The sequence below is a fragment of the Candidozyma haemuli genome (genome assembly GCF_002926055.2).
Source record: "Candidozyma haemuli strain B11899 chromosome Unknown C_2014730914, whole genome shotgun sequence".
NCBI classification, from domain to species: domain Eukaryota; kingdom Fungi; phylum Ascomycota; class Pichiomycetes; order Serinales; family Metschnikowiaceae; genus Candidozyma; species Candidozyma haemuli.
This window is the reverse complement of record NW_020289904.1, coordinates 1,460,358-1,476,147: the sequence shown is the minus strand read 5'-3', so window position 1 is coordinate 1,476,147 and position 15,790 is coordinate 1,460,358. Positions and strand designations below refer to the sequence as shown.

Genomic DNA, 15,790 nt, shown 5'->3' with positions numbered 1-15,790 from the left:
CTCTTTTTGGTTTTCAACATTGTGGAATTACATTTTTTTTCAACTTTAGAACGTTGATCGGCTAAAAAGGGTGTAGACATGGAAATGGTGTGGCTGTCGTCTCTACACGGTGGTTTTCACAAGCATTCACGATGCTAAGAACCGTCTACATCAGCCCACTAGTTTTCACGAGACGAACCCTTGCCATAGCATTGATTCCTGGTTCTCGTGATGACGTGGATCAAAGAGACATTCTTCGTGTCATACTAAAGTAACCTTAATGTAAGGGCTCCTGAGGTCGCAGCTCTAAAGAGGTTAACCTTAACCTACCCCTGGATTGGAGGTATGTTAAAGCAGACAAAAATTGGCTCCTTTAGTACACAGAAGACATACTGGAATGTCTACCACCCCTTGACGCTCTCAAAACTACACGAAACTACCTTTGGGATCGGCAATCACTTCGAGAAGTGGTGCCTGATTCTCATTAATTTGTTCTTAAGAAGTTCGTCTTGATGTTAGTTGAAAAGTTTTCAAATGTGAAAGGATACTATCAGAAATTTGGGTATACTGGGTCGATCATTAATTGAGTACTCTGACTGGTGCACAGCGTTTTGTCTTCATATAGATCCTTTTAAAGGTTTTAAAACATACATTATGAAAATGTCATATCATATTCGGCTATGGTAGTAGTCGTTGTTCTTTTTTTTTTCATCCTCCATCGCACTTAAATCCAACGATTGTTGTACCGGGTAAGTCTGTAATATGTGCAGGCGAGGAGGGCTACAGTCCTTCCCGGAGATCCAACCCGATTTGGAAGGCATCAACATAAACCGACTTTAGAAATAGATCCGAGCGGTTTCTTCACAATTGCGGCTTCGAGAACATATCTAGATATGCATCGACTTCGCCTGTTCCGTCAAACAATGGTGTAAGTGAACTTCCGTAGTTCGGTGACGACATTCCCCACTGATTGTCTGAAAAATTCATCTGATCGAACGTAGGTGCTTCATTCGCCTGGGAGTCATACTTCATAAAACCGATTTGTCTCCATAAGTTATCAATATCCACATCCTCGTCTGGGCGGAAGTCATCAATGTCAATTGCGTCGTTCGTGGCAAATGATTGCACCGGTTGCTGGGACTCAGCGGGGCCGTTCAGTGTATTGGCTGAGTTGAGAGTCAATGGATCAATATCGGGGACATTGAAAGTCTCTTCATCCCCACCCTTTTTCTCGGTATCTTCTTTGATGACATCTTTGAGCTTCCAGAGCGTCGTATCTGCAATCTCAAGAAGTTCTTCGATTCTTTGTGTCGTAAAATCGGTCATGAGCCTGTCTGAATTGCAATTGTTAAGAATGTAGTCACCCACTGCTTCAGACTGGAATACATCAATGATGAACGTATGGGCCTTGCAAACTCTCCAAGCATAATAATATCTGTGACTAAGCTTTGAAAGACAAGCCGTACCAAACTTGATGAACTTCTCAAGAATCTTCAAAAGCTTGCAAAGCTTAGCGTATCTCATCTTGTATTCAAACGACGTCAGGATATTCCTGTTGTGAAGAACAGGATCAGACTTCAAATAGGCCACAGCACAACTCATTCGTAAGAAAATGGAAATGTTTAGCTGGTTGGATTTGTGAAGGAATAATTCAATAGACGGGGTCAAAAAGAGATCTGGTAATGTGCTCTTTGAATCAAAAGTCTTTGACTTATCTTTTATAAGATCAAGAATCTCAGGGAGCATTTCTCCACACGCAATCGAAAGATACTTCTTCATGTAAAAGAAAGCCAAATTGTGATTGCCATTTCTCTCATAATTAAGGAAGAAATGGAAAAACAATGAAAGGAGGAGGTTCTTGAGATTCAAGTAGGTCTTGCACTTCATGCTCTTAGCAAATGAAAATTCGTTCTTGCCGAGTGGAGTCTTTGAGTAGTCCGTCAAGGATCCCAAGGCTTGTTGTATGCTTACCTCAAAGTCAGAAATCAAAGCTGTTGCATCACTCATTTTCAAACAATTCCTAATGGAGCAGATCTTGTTCAAGAAAGACTTGAGTTTGTCAAGGAAAGGACCCATGCCCGCTAAGGTATCACAAAGATCTCTTTCCAAGTTTGCGTCCAAGACGTTTGAATTTCCCGGTCTGTAGTATGGAAGACGGACATCATTAAAACCGTTATCAATTAGCATAGGAAATCCAAACTGGTACGCCTGGGTCAAGTCAGCAAGTTTGATAAAAAACCAAAGCTTTCTGGTGATATTGTTCATCTTAGCATCATTGCACACGTCGTCAAAGTTGCCTGGCTCTCTATTGAGCCCCATACAATAAGCAACCAGGACACACATAGAAGGTAGTACGTGGGACACACCGCCGTCATAGCCATCGCCATGTTCGGGCGCGAACTGATAGTAGACCCTCAAAAGGGCCATATATTGCAAGACAGTCATATTAGTTCTTTTGAATAAATCAAACTGGTCAATGCATACCTGTGATAAATTAATGACATCTAATGCAATTGGGTTTTGGAGAATGTATTTCAATTCAGCCAAGGGAGAGTCATCAGAAGCGTTCAACACTTTCTCATTCTCTGATTTGATGTTTGAAAATGCAGACAAATAGGCGAAACGGATTACAATCAACACAATTGCGATTGTAGCCAAATCGACTTGTTTTTCTAAGGCAATATGCTGAATGCGTTCATCGTCGTACACCTCTGCGCCGAGCATCCTTTTGACTTCCGTTCGGAACCATGTCTCATCAATGATGGGGATAAAAGGATAGACACAGGTAAAGAAACGGTTAATTAATATCCAAAGAGCCTTGCGAGTGGGAAGAAGTAATTTGATCTTTTCCACGAGGTGAGTCTTCTGATCAAGCTCACCTTCAAACATTGTGAGACCCAAAGAAAGGGCATGTTTGTTCATTTGGATTTTCAAGTTACTTGCGGGAGTACCATTGGCATCGTTAGCGAAAGGAGCCACGTCGCTGTCGCCTTCTCGGTCTAATGCCTTCTTCCGGAAATCGGCATCCACCAGTTCCCCAGGCCCGGTATAGGGCTTTGGGCGAGTGTAAGCCAGAGGTGTCTGCGCAGTTGGTCTCGTGGTCTTGATGTACTCAAACAAGAGATTGAGTACCTTATCCTTCTTCATAAATGCAAGCCAGGCAAACGGTCCAAAGTTTTGTCTTCTTAGCGCATCCTTAACGTGCATAGGACTGTAGTTTTCATAGAGATCTATGAGCTCGTTCGGATCATTCATGTTGTAGGGATTAATGCCGACTAAAAGCGGATTGGCAGTGTCCGTGCTAGTAGGAGGACCACGAGCAAGGTTGTTTCTAAAGGCAACAAAGTCTGGTGCACTTTCGTGTGGAAGCGGGAATACCGTTGGTGAATCCAGACTCAGTCCAGAATCAAGCTTATCTTCAAGCTGTCGTATCTTCAGTTTGAGTCGCTCCATATCGCTCATCAAGACCACATTCTCAGTTCCCAGTGACCGATCGCTCAGTTGGTCAGGACCCGTGCTCGGATTAAACAAAGCAGGCAGACTCTGTTCGTATCCAGCAGGTACCGAAGACATTCCAGGGCGCATCTGCTGTTGGGGCATTGCTTGAGGCGGATGCATGGACCGTAGAGGCAGCGGGTTGGACTGTTGGCTACGGCCAGAGTCAAAACTGCCTTCCATTGAACCGGCTGAGTTGGCAGTATCATAGCTTTGTGTATCGCTTCCTGACAGGGTCAGCTTGGAATATGTCGTTTCTCTGGAGCTTTCCTTGGACCCTGGATTAGTGTTTGGACCAGTCGCAAGGAAGGTCCTGAAAACACCCACAGAACCCTGTTGCAAATTGGGAGGACCTGCTGCTGATACAGATTCACCATAGGAGCAGTCATTAGGACGGTTATGCTGAACACATGTGGAACATGGGTACTTTCGATCGCATTTGACTTTTCTTTTACGGCATTGGTCGCATGAAAGCGTAATCCTAGACCGCTTTTTAGATATTCCGTTGTTGTGTGATTGATAAGCTTGGACCATATTGGATTCAAGAAAAGAATAGAATAAAAAAAAAGACTATCTGAAAGCGATACCGGGTGCCTATATGTCCATGTCCTTGAGAATGGAAGATGTATTATACTGTATAGTGTATAAGGTCAGTTAGCTATGTGGGGCTTCATCACCGTGCGCCCTTGCATCTGGACGCTTCGTGCCCAACCTTAATCGGACAATTAACATTCAAACAATGAATTCGACCGAGGTCAAGAAATACATGCTCTGATCATACGCCCATTACTGCATCGAGGTCGCCGTAGAGTTCAAAAAGTTTCAAAAGCTCCTCATTTCCAATCATGGACTGTTCATCAAAGGCCTGCTTCTCAAAATCTCTGTACATGTGCTTTTCCTGCAACACTCCATAAGTATTCACCGTGTTGCGGTTGGCATACATGGTTCGATTTGCCAACATTGCGTCAAAAGGTTCTTCTCCATTGTCTTCTTTTTCTGCCTCTACGGCAGCTGCGCCCGTTTTAGGCCTCGTTTTTTGTCTCCGAATCAGCTCGACTTTAGCTAGACGGAATTCTTCACACAACTTACATAAGCTTTGAAGCTCGACAATCGACAAAAATTGAAGCAAGTTTGTGCCATCGTGGAAATACTTCTTGTGGTTGACCATGCCTTCGAACAATTTGTCTGGATTTTCCATGCATTGTTTGAGAACAAAGTAAGCCATGACATAGATCTTGTACGAATTGATGTATGTCTTGCTAAGGGTCCAGAAATTGCCGACAAATAGTTCCGCTTCGATCATCGCTATTGTAAACAAGGAATCCGTCACTTCGCTCCGTGCCACTAGTTCCAGATCGTCATCTTCCGAGTTGTTGGCCAACGGGTTGGCCATCTTACTGAACTGCTGTACAACCAACGCTCTTTTGTAATTGATGAGTCGAATGAAGAATGACGTAACGAAATTGTGTGTCTTGATTAACGATCTCTCAATACCTGAAGTCAAGATAAAGTCATAATGTCGTCCGAAAAGCTCTTGTGAATTGTCAAGAGCATATGACATAATGTACACTAGCTGCACAACACTTCGGATGAAAATCTTGAAGAGCTCGATTCCTGCGGTAATCTCAGCACTAGCATCCTTGTCAAGTTTCTCTTCATAATGGATCACGACTAGATAGTAAAGACAAGAAAGACTCGCTCTCAAATGAAGGAAGGTCAAGAACCGACTCACTTTCAATAAGCACTCTTCTCTCTTCTTCTTGTCGCTTGCATCCAGTCCGTCGCCGTGTTGGGGTGCTGGACTACAGATGTAATCTCTGAAGAAGTCTTGCCCAAAAAGGGAGAGGAACATCCCTTCTAAGTAACTTGTTTCCCGTAAGACATCAATTACCTTCGGTTTGTCGTGTAGATTAGTAAGTTTGTTCAACACCCGACGGTACGAATTACAAATGTCTTGCGTTCTGTGAAAGAGCTCCTCACGTTCGCTTGAGTGCTTATCAAATTTCGGATTCTCGACATCGCTTATCTCGATACTAGGGATCTTAAGGGGTGTACCGCAAAGCATGGCTCCCATTGCATCAGCGTTGACAATGAAATACCAAAGCGATCTCCAAGTGTTGACAAAGTCTGCCTTTTTGGAGATACTGTGTATGCTGTCGTAGTTGACAGGATCTCTATTGAGCCCAATCGATAATGCATGGTTAACAATAGATCCGAAGAGTAGCTGGGAGTCAGCTCCACTTATTCCGAGACAATCGTTAGGAGCCACAGAACGGTAGAAATATAAAAGCGTCAAACTTTGCACGATTTTGAATGTCGATCTTGTTTGAATCTTTTCTTCTGATATGCATAGGTTGATGATACTCAAGTAATGGTCAGACTTAAACCGCGTAATATCTTTTATCAAATGCTTCTCTTCTTTGGTGAAGACAATATCAGTCTCATCAGTTGGGATTAATGACATGTAACCTAGTCTCACGATGAGCAAAAGTTGAGCAGTCAAATTCAAGTCTTGTTCGTCTCGAATAAAGAACAGCTTGTAGTAGCCGTCACCAAAATCAGGGAACCCGCCGCCGAATAAGGAACGAACCTCTGACATGAACGTATGTTCATGAAGAATAGGCACAAAACTAGCAACAAATTTGAAGTAGCGACTCACAGCATTGTAAAGTGATCGCTTGTTGGGGAGAACACTGATGACTTGACCCTGAACAAACTCGTAATAATTCAGTTTTGCCCCCGACAAACTTTGGATGGAGACGATCCCGGGGAGTTCAGAATATGGATTAGGAAAAGGCAAAGAATTGTTGGTCTCGTCAGCCTTAATTTTAGTAGTAAGAAGAGCGCCTCCACTAAGTAAATCGGTTTCATCTTCAGAGTTTCGTTCTTCAAGTGTATAATTTCTATCAAACGGTTGGTCTGATTGCTCTGAACGCGACGTTTCATCCATGCTTGTTGCACCGCTGATGGCCGAGGCAGGTGAACTCTTGTCTCCAGAGACAGGTTTCTTACGCCTTATGAATTGAGCAAACTCGTCGCTCTTGAAAATTTCGATACTGAAACTTCTGATGAGCTTGATGAAAGGATCACTTTTGGTAAGACCAACATAGGAGAGTGGACCTTGTTGTTGCCAGAGCTCCCCTTCAACCAACAAAGAGTTTGTTGCCGCTGAGAAAGAATCCATAGTATCCTCCAATTCAATCTGAAGTATGTTAGAGCCAATCGAAATGGAGACGTACTCTGGAGATGAAGAGTCCTCCTCGGCAAAAGTCTCCTTCTTTGGTGACTTTTCTTGCTGTGATGTACTTGACGGCAAAGAAGTCTTTTCCTTGTGCGGTGACGTAGCCGATCTTTCAGTCATCGAAGTATTTGATCTCGATGTCATAGTGATAGACATTGCTTGGTTAGATTCTGCTGGTTTAGTTGAGCCGCTTGTAGTGGCAAGCATCGTTACTGGAGCTAAAGGAGGCGTAGCCGGAACCTTGCGTTTCTTCAGACTTACCAGTGGTGGGCCAGACATGCCTGAGATCGAAGGCGCCGAACTTCCCATAGAATCAGTTCGAGAAAGAGCGTGATTCTTCGGACTGCCGATTGGCACAGCTCCAGGAAAGCCCTGCGGTAGAGGTAAAGAGCCTCTTGAGCCGAGAGATCCATGAGAGCTTTGAGACTCATGGGATCGAGTAGGAGCAGGTGCTCTGATGATATCCGAATTATAACCTACCAGAGGTGGACCTTGTATCTGCAGAGAACCAGATACCGATTCCTGTGGAGGAAGAGATTGCTGGTAGGTTTGCTGAGCCTGAAACTGTTCCTGCTGCTGAACAGGTTGTGGTTGGGTTTGAAAAGGTTCAGGCTGAGGGCCCTCATTCAGGGGAACAGACAGCATAAAGCGAGGTTGTGGATCAGAAGGTGGAGGGTTACTAATCATTCGAGGCAGCAGGGTTGACGAAGGGTCGCTTCCCATGTAATGATGCTGCTGGTGATGAGAGGCCCATAACGGAGACTGTGGATGATGGTGAGGAGGAGGTAGCAGGGGCAGTTGATAGTTTACCTGCGGGCTCTTATGGTAAGTGTGGTTTTGGATATGATGATTATTCTGGCCTTGGATGGAATGATCGTGGTTGGAAGGTTGTGGTTGTGGTTGATACTGTGTTGGGGCCAGGCCACCCAGAGGCGTTAAAACAGGCCCAACAGGGAGGAAAGTGGTTGTATTTTGTTGAGTAACCGGCGGATCATCTTCATAACAACATAAGTGGGCAATAGATTTCTTCTTACAGGTGCCACAGACCGGTTTAACCCTGTCACAACGAGACTTTCGTTTGCGGCACACTGAGCACGATACTGGCACTCTAAAGCGCTTTGAGTATCTCGAGTCGCTCATCAGCTAAGGAAGGGAGCGAAACAAAACCTGGGAACTTAAAAAACGTATGCAATAAAAAGAAACAGGCTGGAAGTAGGAAAAAAGAAGGAATTCACTCGAAGCAATGCATTTGTAGTGGGCCTTTAGAGGGTGATGGAAAATCTGGGGTGGGGAGGGGACAGTGGAGGAAGACCCCGGTGGGACGCTGGCTGCAGTCCGTCGCTTCGAAGTAAGCGGTATTTTGCAACCCCATCGCACTCCATCGCCAAAGACATTTGGACAATCCCAAGAAAGAACCTCCTAAATAAAAAAAGCAATCTCTATCCATCTACTGCCTACTCGCTCAAAACACCTGGTCCTCTCTTCGTCTTTCATCCCTTCCCTTCACTTCCACCCAACCCAAGCTTCTGTTCGGCCCAACCTGACTCCGAGTATGCCCCACAAATGCAGAGGGCACAATCTGGGTCGCAGTGCGGGACAATGTAGGAATTGGGGGACGAGGCCTCGTAGTGAGCCACAAACATCAGGTAGGCTTTTTGTCTTCAAGAAGGTATTGCATGGTTTACTAAATTTGGCGGGGACTCTGATTTTCCACGGACATTCAGCCACTTCTCGCCTCGAGCTCCAAATACGTCATGGCCCATGCTGCTCCTTGTTGGCGCTTAAAGGGATAGGGCGCTTTCCTATTTTGCGCAAATTGTAGACACCGAGAGGAGCTTGCGTGAAGGAAGATACAGACACTGGCTTCCCTGGGACCCCTCGCGACAACCCTCTTTGATGGTAGGGGAGGGATGTGATTTGCCAGTTTATGGAGTCCGACTTTTGTAACTGGGTCGTTCGTATTATTATTTGTTTGTTGACTTGGCTAGCATGGTTTGTTCCTTGTTCTTCCCCACTGCATCGGCCTGGCACCCCTGGACCAGTTCTTGGTCGCTTGGGTTTATAGGAAGTCTGTCTTTGTTAGGGCTCCATGCGCTCAATGGCACAATGAATGGTGAAACCACTACAATGGCAACGCCGCTTCGCCAACCCATACGAGCTCGACCACTGACCGAGGTATGGATATCGTAGAGGCGGCTGAACGGCGGTAGTGTTGGAAGGGCTTAGAGAGACGGGTCTGGGCGAGAAATGGGTGCCTGTCTGCGTTGTTTGTAGTAGAGATTCGGGTAGATACGGGAGTCAGAAGAGGAAAAATGCATTCTAGGGCGCCACAACGGGTATGGTGTTTCAGAGGTATTATTGGGTATTCTTTGACGAAACAATGTCTGAGGGATTGTCAAGGGCATACTGGTGTGAGACAGGGACAAGACGATACTATGGTAGGTCAATGAATAAGGTGATTTGAAAATGCCAAAACCAAAAAAAAAAAAAAAAAAAAAAAACAAAGATGTCATAAATTTGGATTCTATCCTTTCTCTTAGTTGATTCTTTCTTAGCTTTACCATATTCGTCTCCCTCTGCCTCTATAATGTAGCTCAACGCTCTCTTCTCTTGCTCCAGTCTCTTGATGTGCGCGCTTCGCTACATCGTGTAAATAACGCGCACGCGTAACTTATCTCTTGATCACCAATGGACGACTATAGAGATGACGAAGAGTTGGACGATTTTATCGTTTCGGAAGGGGAAGGAAACGATAAGGGTGAGACTCAGAAACAGCCTGAGAGCCCCAAGTCTCCTGAACTAGATCGTATTGGTGACTTGACTTCTTCCTTGAAGGTACATGAATCTTATACTTCCAAAGTCCTAAGAGCTCATATTTCAGTCTTGGTATCTGCTTTAGGTGGCCCAGACCACTCTACAGATGATGGTCTATATAAATTGGGTCACGATGCTTTGGCTTGTTTGAAAGATATCAAACGTTGGCTCAGAAGCGTTGACGAGAAGAATGGGTCCTTCGATGTCGCCTTGGCTTGTTCCGATTGTGGCCTTGTTACAAATGATTTGACCGTTATCCTTTGCCAGTGGTTTAAGCCTTCCGGAAAGCTCAAGAAAACCAAATCTGTTGAGAAGATCATGTTATCTTCTCTAGAACTTTTGGTCTTGCTCACTTGGCCTATAGACGTGAACCGCAAGACTCTTTTGAAAGATTACACTGCCAGAACTAATACCAAACGCGCTCAGTTGGTTTACAAGCATCACATTCTCAATTATAAACTGGGTCTCACCCTCAAGGCTGTTATTAGTCTCGGTTTAACTGCTCTCACGACGCCTAAAGAAGACAGAGAACCTAGAGACGTCAACATTTTGCGTCTCATTCTATTCTTCATTCGGAATATACTTTACATCGAACCATTACCTCCATCAAAAGCCCCCAAGGGCTTCACTAATTCTGCTGAATTACCAAATGGTATGAGTGAGGATGACATCAGCACCGGCTCGGTACTTGCAGCATTCGAGAAGCACAAAGTTCTCCTTTTCCTTACATCTATCGCACATTCCGTTGAATCGGATCTCACAGATGAATCTTTTGGTCAAGTCGTCATGGAATGCTTATCTCTTATAACTAAGGGAGTTGGTCCAAGCGTCTTGTTTCATCAACCACAAAGACGCGGTAACCCATCTAACCCACTGCAGTCGGCCACAGAAGTTGCTCCTGCTTCAAGTGCTGCTGGACTTCACCTTGAAGACCTCTTGAATGAAGAAGATAGGCGAAAGAAAGTACAAAGAAACTCTATTTCTACCAGGCATGGTAGGTTCGGAACGCTTCTATCGATCAGAACTCCAGATGACTCCGGTTACTACACTGTTTCAGGCCAAGAGGCTTTATCAAGTACTCACACAACCTTGGATAAGCTTGACAAGACTAAGAAATGGCATAAAATGGCTACGTTCAAATATGATTCGAACGATTATCTCAAGAAACGTCCCGTTCACTTGAATCTATCCAGTCAGTTGATTTTAAAGCGTTTCGTGAATGAACTCTTGGTTAGTGGATGCTTCAATATCCTTCTTCGTTTTGTCGGCCAAACTTTGACGAGCGCATCGAATGAAAGTGCGCTTGGAAGAGCTGGTATTCTTGATGTCATCGACGGTCATGATTTAGCATCCTACTTCATGACCCTTGCGTGGTTTCTTCAGTACAAGCGTGAGCGTCATGCTTATTACATTGGGAATAACCAAACCCCGCTTGATGACGAAGATGGCCTTGATTATGGGTCGGTTGGTGAAGCACTCAATGAAGTCAATTTCATCTTGTTGATTTCGTATTTTCGATCTGCTTTTGATGGTAAGGACCATGATTCCCTTCACGTGGCTATGATTTGTTTCCGGGAAATGCTTCTTATTTCTCATACCATCTTTACAAAAGCTCGAAGTGAAAAGGAAATTGAACTTGCTTCCGAGGATGATGTTAATGAAGACCGTGAATTGGCAGAGGGAATTATTAGAAAGCTCTTTTCTCAAAAGCAATTTCTTGATGTTGTCATTAATATCCCCAAGCAGGCATCGAAGCATTCTCCTGAATATTTGAAGGTTGTGGTATCCATTGTTCACATCTTGCTCAAGTGTTTCGAGAGTTTAGCTAATGAAGATGTCAAGTTATTTATCAAGACACGCCGAAAGATGAGCAAGCTAGGTCGGAATGGCGGCCTTAATCGGGATATGGACAAACAGCATTGGCATCTTATTGACAAGGACTCGGACGATGAGGATGATGAAGCAGAAATTAAGTACATCACTCAGGAGAGGAAGCTTGATTTTAAAAACACTGAAGTGAAATTCTTCCACGCTGATACTGTTTCAACGCACATCCAGTACTTATCAAAATTCGAAGATCTCTCTCGAGAGGAGATAAAGAAGGGTATATCCTATTTCCATCGATTGTTTGTTGTCAGGAAGGATTTCTCGTCGTTGTACAGACTTGACTTCATGAACATCATTTACCGTTTGAGGCTGTTTCTACCGAAAGGCTCGAGCATAAGGAAGCATGTCGAAGAATTCATCGTTTACTTCATGAAGAAGTTTAAGACTGCCTTCGAAAGATTTCCTGTTCCGGTTGAGATAATGTTTCCTCGCTTTGAAAACTTGGATCTTAAAAGTTATCTCAGTACGGGTGACCTTGACTTGTCCTCCAGCAAATCGTCATCGTCGACTGGGACTGCCAATCGGTCTAGTTATTTTGACGATGACGCCCCGCAGCCAAAGGAAGCTCCTCTTCTTGAATTTATTGACAACAATAAATCCCTTGATGAAAAGATTTCCATTCTTGTCTACCACATGATGAAGAAGAATAATGCTTCAAAAGTCTTTGACTTCGTTACTCGGGAATTGAACAGGCTTGCAAACCTCAAGAATCAGAACTTGCAAAATCTTATGCTCAAGCTCACGTTGGCCAACAGAAGACTCGTCATCAACGATTCTTACCTCAGACTACTTCTTGAGTCTATCGGCTTTGAACTTGCATTCGTTCAAAATGATGAAACTGTCCTCAAGCCAGAAATATCCGCGGCTCAGCTCCTCGAAGCTGAAGATCTGATTAAGAAATGGGTACGTTTCCACAAGGGCAACACCGGAGATCTTGAGCCATACCTTGACCAAACACGTAAGACGCTCTTCAGTGAAGAAGAATTACGTTTTGGTGCACAAGCATACTCCAACTTAAGGATCGGTGCACCGTACGATGAGCTGGTCGCTGCTAGTTTACAATTGGATGATGGACAAGTTAAAAAGCTTATTGGTTTAGCGAAAAGAAAAGAGTTTGACGAGGCCTACCAATTGAACCGTTATGCTGAAGATAATGACTATAACCCTGAGAACGGAAATTACGAAACAGATCAAGAGGCTGAACAGGATGAGGAGGAACCTACAAATTCTGTTAAACCAAGAAAAAGACGGACAAAGAAGTTAATGAGTTTGGATGACGAACTGGACGATGAATCTCCCAAGAGCCGTTCCAAAGCACGCCGCCGGCGTAGGGTTGCCCCTGATCTTGGTATTGACTCCGACAATGAGCCAACTATTAGTAAATCTGCTGAGATAGTGAACGACTCTGATGACGATTCTGATGACGAAAGAGTCCAGACCTTTTTCGATCGTGAAGAGAAACTTAGACAGCTTATTCAGGAAACTGGTGGTGTTCTTCAGAAGGAGCAGCTTGAAATATTCAAGCAGTCATGGGAAAAAATTGTCTCTGCTGGATCTGGCTCTCAAGTGAAAGAAGCTATTAAATCAGCTAACAAGCTATTTGTCGAGGAGGAAGATGATGAAGAACCTTCCATATCACAGGTTGATACCCCCTTACTTCTGCTAATGGAGATGCGAGCGAAGCAGTCGACAGCTACTCTACATCTAGAAAGAGATTATCGTTTGGGGAAGATGAAGACCAAGAAGAAGTATACGCGAGGGAGAACGCTAGAAGTACGAAAAGAAGAGCTTTGATTTCTGATGAGGATAGTGATTAAATTGCACGATGAAAGCGATTTTGCCTGTTTACGCCACCTCGCAGTGTGATCCACTGTCGTCGGAATTTAAGCCTGTGTGGATAGTCATGATCGAGCTGATGATCATTACAGCAAAACCAAAAACTGTACATGCGATGCTGGGGAACACTTTTTTAGATAGAACTTGATCTTTTCCTTTTTATCGGCGTTCCTAAAGTCAAGCCTATCGTATGATAATTTTAAATAGCATAATGGAGGAATGATATATGCCATGAGTGATGCAGATGTGGCTCCTATAAGTTCCAATATCATACCCAAATTGCATGTAAATAATGCCACTGACATAGAGCTGAATACAAGAACTGTCGTGATGATAAAATGCTGCCTATCGGATAACTCGAGATGTGCTGTACTTCCGTTGGATTCCGGGTCACTTTTGCTGGCTAACACGATGTCCTTGAGGACATCCCTTACGACAAAAAGTTCTAAAGGAAATGTAGTCAACATATTCAAGCCAAAGCAAAATCTAGCTATGTTGATCCAAGTGTCATCACTTTTAAAGTTATTAAGAACATTTCCCTTAGTATTGTCACCAAAATTTAATAAACCTGATAAACCCATAAGAAGACAGAAACACATAGAAATCCCACATGCCCAGTGAGTTAACTTAGCAAACTTTCCAACCGTTGCATCCTTGAGCGAATTGTAAATGAAGATCGTGTTATGGTGGCAGACAAGTGCAAATGAAATGACCGAAATACCCTGAAAGATATTCACGCTGAAAAACCATTCCCCCTTTGACAACGAAGATTTGAGAGAGGAGTCTGCCATCGGTCCACGAACAACGGTAACGACCACAATGATCAACATTCCCAACAAGGCGAAACCAGATGCTTTTGCAAGCTTCGAAATATCTCTGTTAAGTGACAAAGGGTATGAAATGCAAGCCGTAAAAATAGTAATGATAACGTTACGGCCGAACATCCAGCCGATGATAGAAGTATCAGGATCTGTCCATGAATTAGGAAGCGCAGATTTGAGGACATGAGGGATGGTATCACCAATAATGACACAGAAAGCCATACAGCCACCATAGGCGAACGAACTGATCGAGAAAAGCAAAAGTATCTTGCCCCACTTGCCGTAGCAGAAGTATACCGTGTCCTGGTATGAACGTGTTTGAGATAGCTGTGCATTCACGACAATCAACCTGAGAGTCCAATCGATAAGAACAGTCAAAAATATCATCACAAGGACACCGCCTAGCACGCCACTATTCTTAAACGCAAACGGTTGTCCAATGATACCCGCACCCAAGATAGAATTGGCCATGTTCATGAACGCCATTTTCATATTGGAAGTCCCGCTTCCTTCTTGATCTATCGATGCTGCTTCTAAGTCCTGCTCTTGCTGTATACTATTTTCGAAATCGAGCGATTCTATGTCAGCAAGATCTTGTAGTGGGATATCTTGGTGTATGTCGTCATCACCACCAAAGTGTTCTTGGGGTTTATGTGCTTCCTGAGGCAACAGCACATACTTATTCGGTTGCAGCATGATTAATTTTCTCTAAAACCAAATATAATACGCCGTAGTCAGCCCTCCAAGAAGTTCCTTTTTAAAGGTTTACGTAGCTTCGTAGTATTTTTCTCGACAAAACTGTATCTAACCGATTTGGAAATTAAGCTGATTGTCAATCAGTTGCAGAATCGACGCGAATTATATGAATATTTCTCAGGCAGGGTCTGTTAGAGAAAAATATAAACTCCCTATAAAAATCATAAAAATTGGAAAGTTGAATAATTTCATATCATTTCCAACCGTCCGACTATTCTCCATCATAATACATTCCTTTTTGTAGGAGAAGAAGAAATTTGCTTTCATTACCTTGCTTGTGCATGTTTAACCCCAGACTGATACCCATCGGGTGTGCACAGATTTGAGAAGGTCTTCACTAGAGGCTACTACAAGCTTTATTACAGAATATGGCCGGATCACAAGATAGAAGGAAGCCTTTTAAGGGCAAAAAGTTCCATAAGGATCTTAGAGATTATAAGAATCAAGAAATCAAAAGATCTCTTGTTCATAGAGCCCGTTTAAGAAAGCAGTACTTCAAGCTCCTTGAAGAAGAGGGAGAAGCTGCCCCAAGACCTGAAGATTCCGAGAACAGAGATGGCCTGAGTGACGGCAGCGAGGAGGAAAACTCCGATTCTGATGAAGGATCCGATACTCCAAGAGAAAACTCATCTTCAGTGAAACACAAGGCTCCATTACCACCCCAAAAGGCACCTCCAAAAGTTGAACCAAAGAAAAAACCAATGAACTTCACAGAAAGAGCTAAGGTTGCCAAAGAAAGAAAAGAACATCAAAGAGAGGAGAAACTAAGGCGAGTCCAAGAAAGGATACGTAACATTGAACAAAAACAAAAGGAAAGAGAGAGGAGGAAAGAAAGCCTATCGAGAAGAACCAAATCTGGTCAACCTGTTATGGGACCAAAGATCAACAATTTATTGGATAAGATTAAGAACAATCAATAGAGTCATCTGCTATTTGCATGTTAATATATACACATTATAGT

The 15,790-nt window shown here is 43.6% G+C and overlaps 4 protein-coding genes across 4 annotated transcripts; 2 read left to right on the top strand and 2 right to left on the bottom strand. All coding sequences in view use genetic code 12, as the record gives it.

Annotated features, from left to right (window-relative positions):
* Positions 1-840: 840 nt before the first annotated feature.
* Positions 841-7,855, bottom strand: CXQ85_002282 (uncharacterized protein; the record flags this gene model as incomplete). The annotated part of the gene is made up of 2 exons (XM_025485966.1): positions 841-3,900; positions 4,265-7,855. 2 exons carry the CDS (start codon positions 7,853-7,855, stop codon positions 841-843), a joined length of 6,651 nt encoding a protein of 2,216 aa, XP_025341431.1.
* Positions 7,856-9,403: 1,548 nt separating this feature from the next.
* Positions 9,404-13,233, top strand: YBL053 (Ybl053p; the record flags this gene model as incomplete). Its single annotated transcript, XM_025485965.1, has 2 exons — positions 9,404-13,101; positions 13,125-13,233. 2 exons carry the CDS (start codon positions 9,404-9,406, stop codon positions 13,231-13,233), a joined length of 3,807 nt encoding a protein of 1,268 aa, XP_025341430.1.
* Positions 13,234-13,338: 105 nt separating this feature from the next.
* CXQ85_002280 (uncharacterized protein) lies at positions 13,339-14,769 on the bottom strand (the record flags this gene model as incomplete). The annotated part of the gene is made up of 1 exon (XM_025485964.1): positions 13,339-14,769. The coding sequence occupies one exon, from the start codon at positions 14,767-14,769 to the stop codon at positions 13,339-13,341; it is 1,431 nt and encodes a 476-aa protein (XP_025341429.1).
* Positions 14,770-15,197: 428 nt separating this feature from the next.
* FYV5 (Fyv5p) lies at positions 15,198-15,749 on the top strand (the record flags this gene model as incomplete). The annotated part of the gene is made up of 1 exon (XM_025485963.1): positions 15,198-15,749. The coding sequence occupies one exon, from the start codon at positions 15,198-15,200 to the stop codon at positions 15,747-15,749; it is 552 nt and encodes a 183-aa protein (XP_025341428.1).
* Between the last annotated feature and the right edge of the window lie 41 nt (positions 15,750-15,790).